This window comes from Uranotaenia lowii, chromosome 1 (assembly GCF_029784155.1).
Source record: "Uranotaenia lowii strain MFRU-FL chromosome 1, ASM2978415v1, whole genome shotgun sequence".
In the NCBI taxonomy this organism is placed as follows: Eukaryota; Metazoa; Arthropoda; class Insecta; order Diptera; family Culicidae; genus Uranotaenia; species Uranotaenia lowii.
This window is the reverse complement of record NC_073691.1, coordinates 128,578,889-128,596,938: the sequence shown is the minus strand read 5'-3', so window position 1 is coordinate 128,596,938 and position 18,050 is coordinate 128,578,889. Positions and strand designations below refer to the sequence as shown.

The 18,050-nt window shown below is 38.5% G+C and overlaps 1 protein-coding gene across 11 annotated transcripts in view; it reads left to right on the top strand.

The window, feature by feature from the left end:
- LOC129739973 (RNA-binding protein Pasilla) overlaps nt 1–18,050 on the top strand; it is a 191,614-nt gene that overhangs the window by 53,516 nt on the left and 120,048 nt on the right. For 5 of the 11 annotated variants that reach the window (XR_008736050.1, XR_008736048.1, XR_008736049.1 and 2 more), the window contains exon 2: nt 8,527–9,798. The exons of 2 other annotated variants lie outside the window; for them this stretch is intronic. Coding sequence is in view for 6 of the 9 variants with exons in the window: in XM_055731543.1 (XP_055587518.1) it covers nt 9,171–9,798 (628 nt within the window). In the remaining 3 variants the exon portion in view is untranslated. Of the gene's footprint in view, nt 1–1,151; nt 1,277–5,320; nt 5,339–5,394; nt 5,560–8,526; nt 9,799–18,050 lie in introns of those variants that run through there. 4 more of the 11 variants (XM_055731544.1, XM_055731545.1, XM_055731547.1 and 1 more) reach the window with 4 other exon arrangements.

The following is an 18,050-nucleotide window of genomic DNA, read 5'->3' as shown; positions in this document are numbered from 1 at the left end:
GCGCTTCAGAAAGACTCTGTCGAAGATGGGAACAAAAACCCTTTGGGCTCTGTAAAGTAGCGTCGTTTCTAATTAGCAAAACTACCCAGCAGCTAGCAGAGGACAAGAAAGACTAGATTGGGTAATGACCATCAGAATCTCTCAACGAAATTGTCTTCACGTCCACCTGGGTGCGACGCCAAGACGAATAAGTTTCTGCGTAAGCCGTGCTGCAAAATTTAAGCCCACCAAGAGAGCTTTGCATAGCGATTAGCGAGTGTTGAGAAGTAGGTTGGTAGAAAAGAGTAAGCAGGGGCTAGAGGGGGTCTAAATTCGAAAAACTTGTTCTTTGGCGTGTCGAAAATCGCGGGTGGTAGTCCTTGAGAACGAAGAAGTATCTCTGCTTATGCGCCTAAAGACGGACAACCACGACCAGGAAAGGTTCCAAAAAAGTTTTGATATTTATTTTTATTAACACTGTTTGGAATGAGTATGCAAATGAGTATCTTTTGCTCGATCGCTCACTCGTTCGTTTTTTCTCTATGGTGGACACCGAAAACTGCTGCCCGGCCTCCTCCGTCGTCGCCGCCCATCCTCCGCGCTCACTGCAGTGCTTTTGTAGATTCGGGTTAATGGAGACGACGACGGGAATGTTTACCTCTTCGCGACTGGCGATTTACTTGCAAGGGGCAAACATCTCCAGCTGGTTGTAGGTATTGGAATTCCTGGGTTTCGTGCATAGAGCGAGGAAAATAATACTCTGCTACTGCTGCTTTTGAGACAACGAACGAGCTGACTGGCCGAGAGATGGGTTGGATTGGAAGAGGGTGAAAAGGTGTTGTGTAACAATACAGAAGAAAAATGACCAGGTTATGACAACTCGATCTGTACCCCAGTGAGAGCCACCTGAGCAAGCACCAAGGACAGTACACTGATACACATAAACAAGTGTCACTCATCAGTGGGGTGGCACTCACCGTAAATATCTCAGTTTTAGTGCAAGTGCGGTGTTTGCATTCCAGCAGCTGATGGTGAGATCCTTTAGGGAAGAGATTGAGTGCCTCTGTTACGAAAGAGTCGCTAAGAGAGTGCGAGAGCATGAGGACAATAGCGCAATGTCACCCACCGACCGACAAACCAACCGAATGGAAGAACTGGAGCATTTGCGGTGGCTAGGGTTGTTCGTTACCCGTGTCGTGTTCACGTCCGGGATTCAGTTCCAGTCTAACTAAAGTACATCAGTTCATCCGACTGTAGAGTTCGGTTAGATAGTGATCCTCAAAGAAACATTTGAATTGTATGTTGAACCTCTAAGCTCTTCCCGGTGCAGGCCGTGTGTGTTTTGTGTTTAGCTCTCTAGTGTGTATTATTTGTTATTAGCTAGTCATAATTACATCCTCACTGAACCGTCATTAAGTGTTGCTCTATGCGTATCAGCTCACTTGCAAAATTTTGTCATTAACGTCCCTCAACTTCTAGAGGAACAGAAGCGTAACTCCCGGATTATGAAATTCAATCAGGCTTGTCGCAGTGTGTAGATTCACGGAGCGAGGGGTGACTCGTTAGTTGAGCCAGAAATCTGTTTACGTGTGCAGTTTGTGTTCCCCGAAATTCGGAATGACGTTATCCCGGAAAGTACGAGTAACTTGATAAGGGGTAATCAGAGCTCGAATTTACCTTTGATTGTTTTTGCCGAATGACCCCAGAAATATGGGCCTTATCGTAATGTGAATCTAAACCATGTTTTTATAATTCATTGATTGCGGCATTTATTGGGCACACACATTGCTTCTATTTTCCCGAGCGCAGTAAGGACAGACCAGAAAACGTCATTACATTTCCAGAGTTCGCTCACTCTCCTGCAAGGTTGAAATCTGTCCACCTGCACTCACAGAGAGAAGACCTTGCCGTTCGTCAGGAACTCAGCGCAGAATCCTGCCAAAACTAACTCAGATTGGTACTGTCGATGTGGGTGTTTTGTTACGCCTTCCACAAGTCCGCAGCAGCAGCTATCGGAACGCAAGTATCTCTGCCAACGTGTCGCAGGTGCACAAATACTCCTACCGAAGAACTCATCAAAATGATCTCAGTTTGTCACGTTTCGGGAATGTTGAGGTGTGGTACAGTGGCCCACTCACTGTTCGAAACACGTGCCCAGGCTGCTGCCGTCACTTCCAGCGCTGGCAGAATTACACGTGTCCCCCAGTTCAGCAACGCCCGCAACCCTGCTAAGGACTACTGCAGAAGAAATCAGCTGTTTTTTGACAGGTTTTCTTTCCTTAGCGCTCTCCTCCGGTCTCGCTCTGCTACTTTCGCCTCCGCTCTCTTTTTCCAGAGGGAAAACAAGCTCCATTCGAAAATCAGGTATCCCTCAGCACTAGCTAGTTTGTCCACAGGCAGAGGTTTCAGATTTATCAGGCCAGGGCTGGCAAGGATAGTGAAAGGTCATCGCAGTGCGTGTCCTAGATTGCGGCATTTCCCGCTAGATCCCCACCTAGGAAGCACGTCACTGGGACCGGACCTTCCCAACCGTTTGGTTGAGCTCGCTTGCTTGATGATAAGAGCCAGTCATTAATGTCGAGTTTGATTTGGTTATTTTCGGCACATGACCATCGTTATTTCCCAATTTCGTTTCTTTTTACTCCAAATCTCGTCCGAACCGAGCGAGAGAAAAGCGCGGTGATAACACTGAACAACCGCGGGGTTTTTCGGTGTGACTTCAATCACACATTTACAGGAAGGCTAACAAAAAAAACATGCGTGATAAGACAATCAACACCCTTCCCCTTTCGAAAAACAGTGGATGCCCCACCAGAAATTTCAATCAACAGTAACATGTTTTCAACAATTCGGAACATGCAATTTTAATTAAATTTAAATTACCTCTGCAGTTCTCTTCTGTTACCGTTTTTGGAAATCTGCATCTGAAATCTGAATTTAAGTCGGATTCAGAAGTTTCTTACCTACACACTACCAAAAAAATCTGTAAAATTACATCACATATGATGTAAATAAAAAGAAGCATCATATATGACGGAATATTCAGTGCTAGTTGGAAATTACACGCCAGTAAAATTTTGCAACGTGTAAAATAAAAAATGATGTAAAATTTAGCAACGTGTAAAACAAAAATGATGTAAATTATAAAATCACTGAATGTTGAAAGAAAAACTTTCCAATTGGAATTTGTTTTGTTTTATTTACTGTTAATATGATTCAATGCTGGAGTTTTCACGTCTCTTAATAAAAATAAAACTCATCTATAATTAATATGATTCATTTTATTAAGCGGCAAAAAATTTTTTAACACACATTATATTATATTTCTTTTATTTTTTCCGCGAAGTATCGGATCCAATGTTGAACACCGTGGATCCGCTTCCAGAACCGCATCCTTGCTTTTCGGATATCTCCGGGAACCATCAACACCGATTAACTTACTCGCGCGCGAGAAAATACTTTGGCGCACGACTTGACTTAACAGTTTTTGTCACATTTGTCTGGTCTTGTTCTTCACAGTTTATAATTTTACATGACATTATCACGTTCAATGTATTGTAATATTTCATGTCGTGTAATTTTGAGAATTTTCCAATTCAGTGTTGTTGAGATATTCGTGTGACCAAAAAAAAATTGTAAAATTACATCATATAAGATGTAACGAAAAAGAAGCATCACATATGATGGAATTTTCAGTGTGAGTTGAATATTACACGTCTGCAATCTTCAACAGACGTGTAAAATTTGAAAGACATGTAAAATATTAAGACGTGTAATATTTAATTCGCACTGAAAATTCCGTCGTATGTGATGCTTCTTTTTATTTACATCATATGTGATGTATATTTACATCAAATAATCGCGTTCCGTGTCAAGTAATATTTGTGTCATTAGAATTCAGTGCTGTTAAGGATTCAACAGTTTTTGTTTTGTAAATTTACATCAATAAATCGCGTTCCATGTCATGTAATAATAAAGGTTTTCAATTTCAGTGCCGTTAAGGATTCAGATTTTTTTTCTGTGTAGTATAGTGCACCGCTGATCAGAACTCTTGTAAGCTGTTTCAAGAAGGTCTTTGAATTTTTCTGGAATCAAATTTATTTTTAAAATTTATTGTATTTGAACACTTCAAATTAGGAAAGTATTGACAGACACCTACTTGATCAATCATTTACATGGTCGTCCATATGCGGTTATCCGTTAGGATACGTTTCTTACGGGTATACATAACAAAATTGGGTTGCTATGGTTTATTTAGCTGTTATTGACACTCATGTTTCGAATTTGGTTAGTTATCCCGCATAAAAGTCTGCACGCTGAACAACAGCAGTGTCTCACGTCACTGAGCGGGGGCGGAAATACTAAAAAGTGTGCACATTATCTTCCTAATCGACTGGGGTTTCACACTGCTGCTGGTACAAGTGCAAATATTCGACTCGTTCAAGCATAAATATGAACCAGCAGCAGCAGCTGTAGTCCCTTAATTGGGCGGTTAGCAGCGAACATAAATGAGCAAAAACTTAAAGCATTTCGACTGCCAGACTAGCGCTTAGTATGAACTACAAACAACCCTAATCACTTTTTGCGCTCAGATTGCCATCGCCTGATAAGCACTCGCAGATTACCTACTGTTTTGCATTTTTTTTTACCGGGATAATTTTTAGAATTTCCACCACACATTTTGAGTGGCAACTTACATTTGCATTGAGGAAAAGTCACGTGCATAAATCCTAGCAAGTCGCATGACGATGCAGTCTAACAATCGGTTATCGATTTATTGCAAGATTCTTTTCGAAAAGTGTCATAAAATGACACTAGTAAGTCGATTCCTTCAGAAAGAAGGAGGGGGTCACGTAGGTGGAAGGTGCTTAGTTGATGGACGCACATAGTTTGTACTAGCCTCGGCTTGTTTTGCTGCGTCAGATTTACTTCAAATCGAGCCGAGCGATGTAGAATCTTTCTAGTCGGCAGTGCTGCCGATTGCTGCCGCCACCACCAGTTTGACAGCTTAGTCCAGCAGTTGCTCCATACACGCCGATAGCGCCGATGACTACGTTGTAGACTATATGAAACGGAAAAAAAATGTGTGCGAGTATGGGACACAAACTAAAGCTGACTAGCAGCTATATGGTTTGCTGGCTCGCGACTTTTCTGACTGGCTGGCTGGCTGGTTGACTGGTTTGCTGGCAGTCAACTCAAGAGAGTGTCAGTTTCAGTCCAATATCGGTCGTGAATAGAAATAGACAAAAACGGGCGCGCGCGACGCGATTGTTTGCTATTGACATTAGGGATTCGGAAATCCAGAATCAGTCACGTCGTCATCCGCTTAAAGGTGAATCGATTGGCGGAGTTAGTTCAGGTGTGATATCGTGTCCTTTAGCAGGATCTGGTCCCAGACTTGTTCGAAACAGGACACTCAAAGATTCGGATCGATCATATTGCGTGACGTTTCGTATTGTTTACATTAGGCGCTCCGGCAATTGTGCTTTTGACACGTTGTCACTCTAAGCTGGAAACCGCCCGCTTTTCCAAAACGAAACGAGGGAATGGATTCTCAGCTGCTGGAACTCTTTCTCAGATGTGAGTCGCATAATGTTACAATTACGTCATTCCGGATAAGGGCACAGCTATTCGACCAATGCTACCTCGTTAATAAAAGTGAAACAAGCAAGGATATGCGACAGATTTGAAGTTGATGAACGGTAACGATTTAGCAACGATTTGTGTTCACAACGCAGAGCACTACTCCAGTCGTCATTTTTCAACATTTGTGTTCACACACATGTTACTAGATGAGACACTTGTTTATCACAAAACTGGCAGTCCGTGGCGACCCCATTGACAGATGAACTGAAAAAAAATCATCCAATAATTACAGTAGCTAATCGCGCTGCTATCGGGAGCAGAACAGCGTTTTAGATAGATTATTTTCCTCGCTTTGAACGCGATAATGACTTCCGGTTCGCTCTTGAATGCAATTTAGAAATTTCAAATCATAACCAGCACTGGCCACTTATTGGACTATGAAGAATGCTCAATTGTTCCGATTTCGCCATCACTCGTCCATGTTTCCGAAATCGCTTAATGCTTGGCACCATCTATCGTTCCCGTTCTTGGCTCTCAGAAAACTGGTTCCATTAATTACCATTAGCTGCGATTTTCCATAACCCTCCTAAAACGCCTCTTTTGCTATTTCTCTCTATCTCCGCCTAGTGCCTTTTGACCTAAGCTATATAGCTGCTGATATTTACGATCGTATGTGCTGAGTTTAGTGTTTTGTCAAATTTTGCTGCTGCCTCAGCAGAAACATTTCTGTGCCACCCCCGGAAAAAGCTCAGCCTACTGGACAGATTGAAATTCCTTTTCCACAAAAAATAACTAAACGCTCACGCACACCACCAATAATAATAATGCGCGTTATTTGAATATTCAAATGAGCTTCGATGACCAAATCGAAAACCAGTGTTGTGCGGCGCATCCCTCAGCACATAACACACGGTATCTTCTTCCAAAAGTCAACCGCGCCAAAGACTCTCTGTTCCGTAATCTCATCAACAGCAGCAGCAGCCTTTAGTCGGTGGTCGCGCCGCGCTTTAGTTTTTTTTTCGGTTGCCTTTCTAAGCTCGATCGGGTTCGATCCTCATACCATCTATAAGTGAACGCACCATAGCTAAAAAAAAGGCGATGAGGCGATTCGAATACCAACACAAAAAATAATCAAAACTGCTAAACGGGGACACTTTGGTATATAAATCTGGTAAATGTTGAAATTCTCCGGCTGGTCGTAAAACGCGTCCGATAACGATGACCAATTGGTCATACATAGGTACATGGGACCGAGATTAATTTTGTAATAAATTAAACATGACCTAGCAGTAGCAGCAACAGCAGAAGCAGAGGGAACTAAACAACTCCCTGCCAGCCAGCCTGCTAGCCAGTGCACTTTCAAGCTGTGCCCAGAACCCCGGGCCTAAAAGTCGCACATTCGTGAAAAGGAGCTAAAATTTCTTTGTGTCGATGAAACGAAACACTTGTGTACACTACAGTCTCATTTTGAGCCGATTTGTCGAAAACGTTGAAGAGATTTAGAGCAAATAGTCTTTTTCACTGGCCTGTACAGCCTAAAAAATTTTACAATAAATTCACAACACGTTTTCAAGACATCTTTTTCAACTATGGATATTTTGTTCACTTTTGAGCTCGCATAAGCCCAATGTGCGTTGTTTGATGCTGCTGGTTGACCCAATAACATATTCATAACCTTGCATTTGATGACGACGATGATCTTCTTCTCTCGTTGATGGACCGATCTTGTTTTGAATCAATTACCGTGATTGGTTGGTGTTGATTCAGATGTAGGTAGCTAACTTTCACAACTGAATTCTAAAGGCCCATCGAAATGTATTAGGCTACGAGGTGCGGTACACATTAAAAGAACAGAACTTCATTATCTGGAGCTTCGCTAATTGACAGGTTGATAGATTGACAGCAAAAGTTAGTTAATGAGTGCGGAGCTTTACCGAAATGAATAATGCAAGATTCAATCGAGGAATTTACACGTGTTATTTGATAGATATTAGGATTAGGACCTCAGAATCATTTGATTCCATTTGGTCATTATTCAGCAGTGCTGGGACGACAAACATTATTATTCGTGTCAATGGATTCAACGATATACCGGAGATTGTCCCAGAATTTGTTTTCATTTGACCCAGTTTCTCATGGCAGCAGTGCTATAAATATTTGAACAACTGCAATATAAAATCTAGGTTCAACTTTTCTAAATCATCTTTACACATTCCTGGAGTCGGTCTTATTTGGTTATTTCTTGCCCTATTGCCTTGTCAACATCAAGAACACAACAACAACCAATGTTAGCTGCAAGCCAGCCAACAATTGCTAGTTAATAGACACGTTCAGCTTAACAATTCCTCCGCGCACTCTGCTTATTTTGCAATTCCGCATGCGTGTGCGGTTCTTGTTTTGTCTTTATTCGCGTTCTTTTTTTCCTTTCAATATGTATGTTTGTCCATGTTCACCATCTCGAGGAACCTCGAATGCCAGTGTTTTTACTTTCCGACACCACCAAGCATTTGTCATCTGGTTTTTGAGTTGAAAAGATCGTTGTTAGACTTTTTTCTGCCATTTATGTTTGGATCTGTTTCGCTTGTGCTACGGTTGAATATTTTTTTTTTTTGCTCGCTCGATGAACACTGCTTATCTCATATAACAACAAATACATACTAGAGGAAATAATTCAACACACTAAGCCTAACTGAGTTTAAAAAAATTAAATCAAACTACAACACTCGTTTGCCCTGGCAATCGACTTCGTCTTGTAGAGCGGAGATAACATTTCTAATCCGTCACGCGCCAGTGTTGCCATTACGCGTCAAGCTGTGACACTCACGCATCTGTCACGACCACTTTCCGCCTCAAAACAAACCCAAAAATTAAGAACCTTATTCGCCATCCGGAAACCTTTTGATTAATGATTTTTTTATATCAACTTTTTTCTCCCTTTCCTTCTTTCTCGAATGATTCTAGGATAAGAAATGTAAGAATCAATTTTGAGCCCTTGTACGAAAACCAAAATGAAGTTTTAGCAAATCCAATTGAGCGCAAAAGCCCAAAATAAAGTTCAAATCATTCCGAAATGTTGTTACACGAAGCCTAAATTAGGAAGCAAATGGTGACAGTGTGTGAGTGTGTCAATTTTTTATTACTTCTACTACTTCTACTACCAACTACTATCACAAATACTCCTGTTACGTAAACATCATCGAGAACGCCTAGCCAGAGCTGCGTCATCGCGGGCGGCTGCAATTTACACATCCAAACGACTAGAGACCGACTGCCAAGAGTTAACTGATCACTACTCAATGTAAATAACCATCGTGGATACATTTGCAAAACGAGCGTAATCGGATGCGTTCTAGTCTGATCACCGACATCATTCGAGAAATCCATATGCGTACGTTTGCCAACACTACACCAACTATATAACGGCTGCATTTTCGTGTTCGATTCGGTTATTCGATTATCGATATCCTTAATAATTCAAATCACAAGAAAAATAAAAAGTGCAATTATAGTGTTTTATAAAAAAAAATCAGCGGAGTTGTTTATCTTAGAACAAATCGTCTCTTTTCTCGAAACACACAACGGTACATCCGTGTAAAGGATACCCAATGTTGAATAGCCAACATCAGTCACCGGCAGCCTCACAGCACCAGCAACAGCAACTCCACCATACACCAAGCAATCGATCACCGGATCAGACCGGCAGCAGTAGCCATAGCTATTTCATATTCGACGAACTGAGTTCGGCTCTGGCAGCCGAAAGAAACAATAATTCGACTCCCAAAACCAGCTCGCAAAATCTAGTCCTATCGGTGGTGGGCAATAATGAAAGTATCATTGCCAAGATCAATCAGATCAACAGTACACATCACGGAGCTAGCGCAGGCACTGGCCTATCCTCACCGTCGTCAACAACCGGTGGAGCATCGTCGCAAACTTCCATTTCCTCCGTTTCCTCATCTAGTGGAACAGGAGGAGTCATGTCGCAGCAACAGCACCACCAAATTATGTCCGCCCTTGCGCAGCAAAAGTCTCCTTTCAGTCAACGATATTCCTATGGCAACACTGTCGGTTCCAGCAATAGTGGCTCTAGCACACTCAACAATGTTGCCAATCAAGCATTCCAGAGTCAACAGACTTCATTTTCACAGTTCGGAGCATATGGTCAATCGCAAACCGCAACACTGCTCCAGCAATCTCAGCAAGCGTCGTCTCTCCAGCAGAAGTCTTGTTTCGGTGAGTTGTCACTCTCTCAAAAAAAACACAACAAAAATCAATACGATTACGATACTTCTTTCCAAGACAACACACAGCATGCTTTGTTCAAGTACCAGTTTGTGTTCATTGCGTGCACCCGCTAAAAAACATCCGTACAATATCTTGTTGATCAGCTTCAACCTGTTCACCACCTATCATCTTCAACGATTACAACTGCCAAGTATCGTCAACAAATAACAAAAACGCCGATCTCGTCGCTCATTGCAGCATCCCATCGCTGGACATTCGCCAAACTCACCACCACTCATTTCATTACGATTTCGAAAAAAAAAAAGATAATCAGTTCCATCAAGAGAAACAAATCAAATCATCATTTAGCCACTACCACCACTGTCACCATTTGTGTATCAAGCAAGTCAGTTTTTATTATTTTCTCGCCGTTTTGAGTTTACAAAAAAAAACATTGTTATTTCAATCTACTTTTTTTAAACTACTCGAAAAAAAGCGAAAGCAATACTCACCAGCATTGAAAAAACGAAACACGCTCAACCACGAAAAGCAGTTTCCTGCCCTACAATCAACTTACTTGTCGCTATGATGACATCTCCTCATTCTCTATCTCGATCAACCTCACGCTTTCGTTCATCTTTATATAGGCACATAGAATAAAAAAACTTTCCTTTAAAAAACTAAATTTCACAGTCACTTATGATCTGTTTTGAAACTACTCATGAAGTAGTTTTGTTCATTTCGTATTCCAAGAGCCAACTGTTGGACGACTGCCTTTATTTAAAGTAATACATACTTTCCAGAGCTGTTTTCAGTGGCTCCTTAGTTTAAAATAATCCTGTCGAACCATTATGGGTTCCTAAATATCATTCGATGTCATATCATCAAATAGAAGTTTTGTTCCGAGATCTGTTTATGACATCTGATCTTTCGGCGCTTCATTTCCAATGATTTCGGTTTTTTAATTCTGAGATAATGTTTGGAAATTATTATTATCAAGTAAGATTCTACCTTCTACACATAAATTCTAATTCTGATCCAGTATGGAATATTCAGATTATGAATTTGTCTTTCTTTTGCTCGGCTTTCAGTCATATGTTTTAATAAAAACGACCTTGTTTTTACATACCTACCCCACGATTCGATACTTATATGATCATCTATGAAGGATCTTCATCAGAGATCGAAAAAAAATCTGATTCTGAATTCTGAATCTGAATTCTGAATTCTGAATTCTGAATCTGAATTCTGAATCTGAATTCTGAATCTGAATTCTGAATCTGAATTCTGAATCTGAATTCTGAATCTGAATTCTGAATCTGAATTCTGAATCTGAATTCTGAATCTGAATTCTGAATCTGAATTCTGAATCTGAATTCTGAATCTGAATTCTGAATCTGAATTCTGAATCTGAATTCTGAATCTGAATTCTGAATCTGAATTCTGAATCTGAATTCTGAATCTGAATCTGAATTCTGAATCTGAATTCTGAATCTGAATTCTGAATCTGAATTCTGAATCTGAATTCTGAATCTGAATCTGAATTCTGAATCTGAATTCTGAATCTGAATTCTGAATCTGAATTCTGAATCTGAATTCTGAATCTGAATTCTGAATCTGAATTCTGAATCTGAATTCTGAATCTGAATTCTGAATCTGAATTCTGAATCTGAATTCTGAATCTGAATTCTGAATCTGAATTCTGAATCTGAATTCTGAATCTGAATTCTGAATCTGAATTCTGAATCTGAATTCTGAATCTGAATTCTGAATCTGAATTCTGAATCTGAATTCTGAATCTGAATTCTGAATCTGAATTCTGAATCTGAATTCTGAATCTGAATTCTGAATCTGAATTCTGAATCTGAATTCTGAATCTGAATTCTGAATCTGAATTCTGAATCTGAATTCTGAATCTGAATTCTGAATCTGAATTCTGAATCTGAATTCTGAATCTGAATTCTGAATCTGAATTCTGAATCTGAATTCTGAATCTGAATTCTGAATCTGAATTCTGAATCTGAATTCTGAATCTGAATTCTGAATCTGAATTCTGAATCTGAATTCTGAATCTGAATTCTGAATCTGAATTCTGAATCTGAATTCTGAATCTGAATTCTGAATCTGAATTCTGAATCTGAATTCTGAATCTGAATTCTGAATCTGAATTCTGAATCTGAATTCTGAATCTGAATTCTGAATCTGAATTCTGAATCTGAATTCTGAATCTGAATTCTGAATCTGAATTCTGAATCTGAATTCTGAATCTGAATTCTGAATCTGAATTCTGAATCTGAATTCTGAATCTGAATTCTGAATCTGAATTCTGAATCTGAATTCTGAATCTGAATTCTGAATCTGAATTCTGAATCTGAATTCTGAATCTGAATTCTGAATCTGAATTCTGAATCTGAATTCTGAATCTGAATTCTGAATCTGAATTCTGAATCTGAATTCTGAATCTGAATTCTGAATCTGAATTCTGAATCTGAATTCTGAATCTGAATTCTGAATCTGAATTCTGAATCTGAATTCTGAATCTGAATTCTGAATCTGAATTCTGAATCTGAATTCTGAATCTGAATTCTGAATCTGACTTCTGAATCTGAATTCTGAATCTGAATTCTAAATCTGAATTCTGAATCTGAATTCTGAATCTGAATTCTGAATCTGAATCTGAATTCTGAATCTGAATTCTGAATCTGAATTCTGAATCTGAATTCTGAATCTGAATTCTGAATCTGAATTCTGAATCTGAATTCTGAATTCTGAATTCTGAATCTGAATTCTGAATCTGAATTCTGCATCTGAATTCTGAATCTGAATTCTGAATCTGAATTCTGAATCTGAATTCTGAATCTGAATTCTGGATCTGAATTCTGAATCTGAATTCTGAATCTGAATTCTGAATCTGAATTCTGAATCTGAATTCTGAATCTGAATTCTGAATCTGAATTCTGAATCTGAATTCTGAATCTGAATTCTGAATCTGAATTCTGAATTCTGAATCTGAATTCTGAATCTGAATTCTGCATCTGAATTCTGAATCTGAATTCTGAATCTGAATTCTGAATCTGACTTCTGAATCTGAATTCTGAATCTGAATTCTAAATCTGAATTCTGAATCTGAATTCTGAATCTGAATTCTGAATCTGAATTCTGAATCTGAATTCTGAATCTGAATTCTGAATCTGAATTCTGAATCTGAATTCTGAATCTGAATTCTGAATCTGAATTCTGAATCTGAATTCTGAATCTGAATTCTGAATCTGAATTCTGAATCTGAATTCTGAATCTGAATTCTGAATCTGAATTCTGAATCTGAATTCTGAATCTGAATTCTGAATCTGAATTCTGAATCTGAATTCTGAATCTGAATTCTGAATCTGAATTCTGAATCTGAATTCTGAATCTGAATTCTGAATCTGAATTCTGAATCTGAATTCTGAATCTGAATTCTGAATCTGAATTCTGAATCTGAATTCTGAATCTGAATTCTGAATCTGAATTCTGAATCTGAATTCTGAATCTGAATTCTGAATCTGAATTCTGAATCTGAATTCTGAATCTGAATTCTGAATCTGAATTCTGAATCTGAATTCTGAATCTGAATTCTGAATCTGAATTCTGAATCTGAATTCTGAATCTGAATTCTGAATCTGAATTCAGAATCTGAATTCTGAATCTGAATTCTGAATCTGAATTCTGAATCTGAATTCTGAATCTGAATTCTGAATCTGAATTCTGAATCTGAATTCTGAATCTGAATTCTGAATCTGAATTCTGAATCTGAATTCTGAATCTGAATTCTGAATCTGAATTCTGAATCTGAATTCTGAATCTGAATTCTGAATCTGAATTCTGAATCTGAATTCTGAATCTGAATTCTGAATCTGAATTCTGAATCTGAATTCTGAATCTGAATTCTGAATCTGAATTCTGAATCTGAATTCTGAATCTGAATTCTGAATCTGAATTCTGAATCTGAATTCTGAATCTGAATTCTGAATCTGAATTCTGAATCTGAATTCTGAATCTGAATTCTGAATCTGAATTCTGAATCTGAATTCTGAATCTGAATTCTGAATCTGAATTCTGAATCTGAATTCTGAATCTGAATTCTGAATCTGAATTCTGAATCTGACTTCTGAATCTGAATTCTGAATCTGAATTCTACATCTGAATTCTGAATCTGAATTCTGAATCTGAATTCTGAATCTGAATCTGAATTCTGAATCTGAATTCTGAATCTGAATTCTGAATCTGAATTCTGAATCTGAATTCTGAATCTGAATTCTGAATCTGAATTCTGAATCTGAATTCTGAATCTGAATTCTGAATCTGAATTCTGAATCTGAATTCTGAATCTGAATTCTGAATCTGAATTCTGAATCTGAATTCTGAATCTGAATTCTGAATCTGAATTCTGAATCTGAATTCTGAATCTGAATTCTGAATCTGAGTTCTGAATATGAATTCTGAATCTGAATTCTGAATATGAATTCATAATCTGAATTCTGAATCTGAATTCTGAATCTGAATTCTGAATCTGAATTCTGAATCTGAATTCTGAATTCTGAATCTGAATTCTGAATCTGAATTCTGAATTCTGAATCTGAATCCTGAATCTGAATTCTGAATCTGAATTCTGAATCTGAATTCTGAATCTGAATTCTGAATCTGAATTCTGAATCTGAATTCTGAATCTGAATTCTGAATCTGAATTCTGGATCTGAATTCTGAATCTGAATTCTGAATCTGAATTCTGAATCTGAATTCTGAATCTGAATTCTGAATCTGAATTCTGAATCTGAATTCTGAATCTGAATTCTGAATCTGAATTCTGAATCTGAATTCTGAATCTGAATTCTGAATCTGAATTCTGAATCTGAATTCTGAATCTGAATTCTGAATCTGAATTCTGAATCTGAATTCTGAATCTGAATTCTGAATCTGAATTCTGAATCTGAATTCTGAATCTGAATTCTGAATCTGAATTCTGAATCTGAATTCTGAATCTGAATTCTGAATCTGAATTCTGAATCTGAATTCTGAATCTGAATTCTGAATCTGAATTCTGAATCTGAATTCTGAATCTGAATTCTGAATCTGAATTCTAAATCTGAATTCTGAATCTGAATTCTGAATCTGAATTCTGAATGTGAATTCTGAATCTGAATTCTGAATCTGAATTCTGAATTTGAATTCTGAATCTGAATTCTGAATCTGAATTCTGAATCTGAATTCTGAATCTGAATTCTGAATTCTGAATTCTGAATCTGAATTCTGAATCTGAATTCTGAATCTGAATTCTGAATCTGAATTCTGAATCTGAATTCTGAATCTGAATTCTGAATCTGAATTCTGAATCTGAATTCTGAATCTGAATTCTGAATCTGAATTCTGAATCTGAATTCTGAATCTGAATTCTGAATCTGAATTCTGAATCTGAATTCTGAATCTGAATTCTGAATCTGAATTCTGAATCTGAATTCTGAATCTGAATTCTGAATCTGAATTCTGAATCTGAATTCTGAATCTGAATTCTGAATCTGAATTCTGAACCTGAATTCCGAATTCTGAATCTGAATTTTGAAGCTGAATTCTGAATCTGAATTCTTAATCTGAATTCTGAATCACAATTCTGAATCTGAAATCAGAATTCAGAATCAGAATGCTGAACCTGAATCTGAATTTCGTATTCTAATTCGGAATCTGAATTCTGAATTCAAAATCAGAATGCTGAACCTGAATCTGAATTTCGTAGTATAATTCGGAATCTGAATCTTGAGTTTGAGTTCTGAGTTTTTATATCTGAATCAGAATTCTGAGTCTGGGTTTTAAATTGTGGATTTAAGTTGTGAATCTCCATTCTAAATTTTGATTCTGAATTTTTTATTCTAAGTCTGATTTCTAAATTAGATGATTGATTTTATAAACTACATGAATTTTGTTTTCCGACTGCTTTAAATTAAACTCTTAAAACGAAAACAGGGAAACCAGAGAGGAATGCTTTATTTATTTGCCTTTTCGATCCTTGAGCCCAGACTAGCATAGAAACTCTATATTTAACTTAGCAACAGAATTATCGGTCCGAAAAAAATACGATGGACTCCCTAATTTTATGACCCTCCGGTCCCAACTTGGTTTTGGCTTGGCTACTGCATTTCTTCCATGCTCGACTTCGAAGAGGCTGTATTATGAGCTAGATGTGGCTCTGAGGCTGGCACTTTTATGGACCTTTGTCTTTTTGTTTTTGGTATATTGGCATATGGACTTCTTAATCGTTTCGTTATCGCAGATTGACACTCACTCAGTCGAAGGGCTTTTTTGTTGGTGAACGAAATTGAAATGTTTTATAGTTATCCCGATAATTAAATTTGAATTCCCGCTTCAATTGGACAAAAATTAATTGAAACGAACATATTTTTAAACATTTTCTTTTAAGTCGAACAATGTGTTGCTTGTAAACACTGCTCATCTCGTTTCCTTCAAAATGGCACAGTGATATATTCTTTTTTTAAAATTGAAAAAAGCAATCAATTGATTGATCGTTTTCTCGTGATATCAACAAAAGCTCTCATAAAACTGCGAACTATCATTAATAACATTGAAGTCATAACATTTTCGTTATCACTTAGCTGACGTAGACCCCACGCCACGTTGGCAAATCAATTGAAATCAATCTATATTTTATTGCCACCCTAAGGCTATATTTCGAATCTAAAAACCCAGCACAGACCAATGCGATTGTTTGTTGTGCTAACCGGGAACTCTAAAGCTGTCCACTTCAGGACGAAGTCAGTACCCAACGTTCGGTTAGAAGGTGACCAACTGACGGTAGTGATGTTTTCTTAGCCTATTAACTATGATTGTAATTTATGACATCTTCTTCTCCACCTTCACTCTCCTGCAGCTGCTTTGACCGAGTCTCTAACGTGCTTGTCCCAAATGTTTATCGATCGCGCTCCCTTAGTCGAGACATCAAAAATATTTGACTTCCTATCCCGCTCCCCCTTGTGCCATGAAGAATGACCGACTGTCCGTCTCCTGCTGGTCCTTTCCCTGCTACAGCTAGGTGGACAGACATCGTGTTTGTCTCCAGTTGACCGAAGATTTCCAAACGTCCTGCGACGAAATCGGAGAAGGCTTTGAATTTAGGCTCCCAACGAAAATATGCAAACGTCATTGCTTTTCCTGTCAATGGGACTGCAAGCTGCGTTCTGGCTAAAATCAGAAACAGCAAACATGACAACCGCCATCTTTGATGAATCAATTCCATCGCTGTTACTGTTGTTAAGCGAAGTTGGGCAGTAGAAGTGGGTTTCGATTCGCTTTCGACGAATTGGGTAAAATACTTATGTAGGTATTTTAGACACAAAACACTCCATAGCAGTTGGAGTGCGTTAACATTTAGTTACTCATCCCACACTCCCTTGTGGCATTTGCGAAAGGATCCAAACGTCCTACACCAAAAAGTCCAAACAACCGACGAAGACGGGAAGATGTGTAGAAGTGCAGCCACCCGACTAATTGGGTCGCATGGGAATGCCATCTTTCTTTGGGGATGCCTCCGCACGATTGCGTCGTCTTCGTTGATGATGGCTGGGAAGCAGAAAATTTGTGACGAATTCAGAAGGGATAGGGCGGCGGGCACCACGCACACACGTCCGTTTTCAGGAGAAAATCGTTTGTTACGGAAGACTTTGTCTCCCCTATGTAAAAAAAAAACAAACGAACAACAATAAACAACCATTATTCTTAAGCCATTGTCGTCTTCATAATAATGGAGACTATACAATTGTCAATCTACTCAGGAGTTTTTGACATGACAATCGGACAATTAACATAATTTTCTAAGAAATGTTAACGATGAAATTTAGGATTTCTTCTGAAAGTTCCTTAGCACCAAAAGCCGCTTTCATAATATCTGCGTAATATCCGCATAATATCTATAAGATTTAAAAAAGATTCAAAACATATGGATTATAAGTAAAAATTTCTGGATACTGGGTTTGCCGTAGATTAACACTTAACACTCGTCGTTCGAATACACCGAGTGTACGCAGGTCCTCCTCGAGCAATATCCACATCTTGTGCCCGTAGAGAACAACCGGTCTAATGAGCGTCATGTACAGGTTACATTTCGTGCGAAGGCTAAGTTTTCTCGATCGCAGTTGCTTGTGGAGTCCATAGTATTTAGGCATAACTTCCGTTGATCATTCGCCGCCAAATCTCACGGCTGGTGACATTGTCTGCGG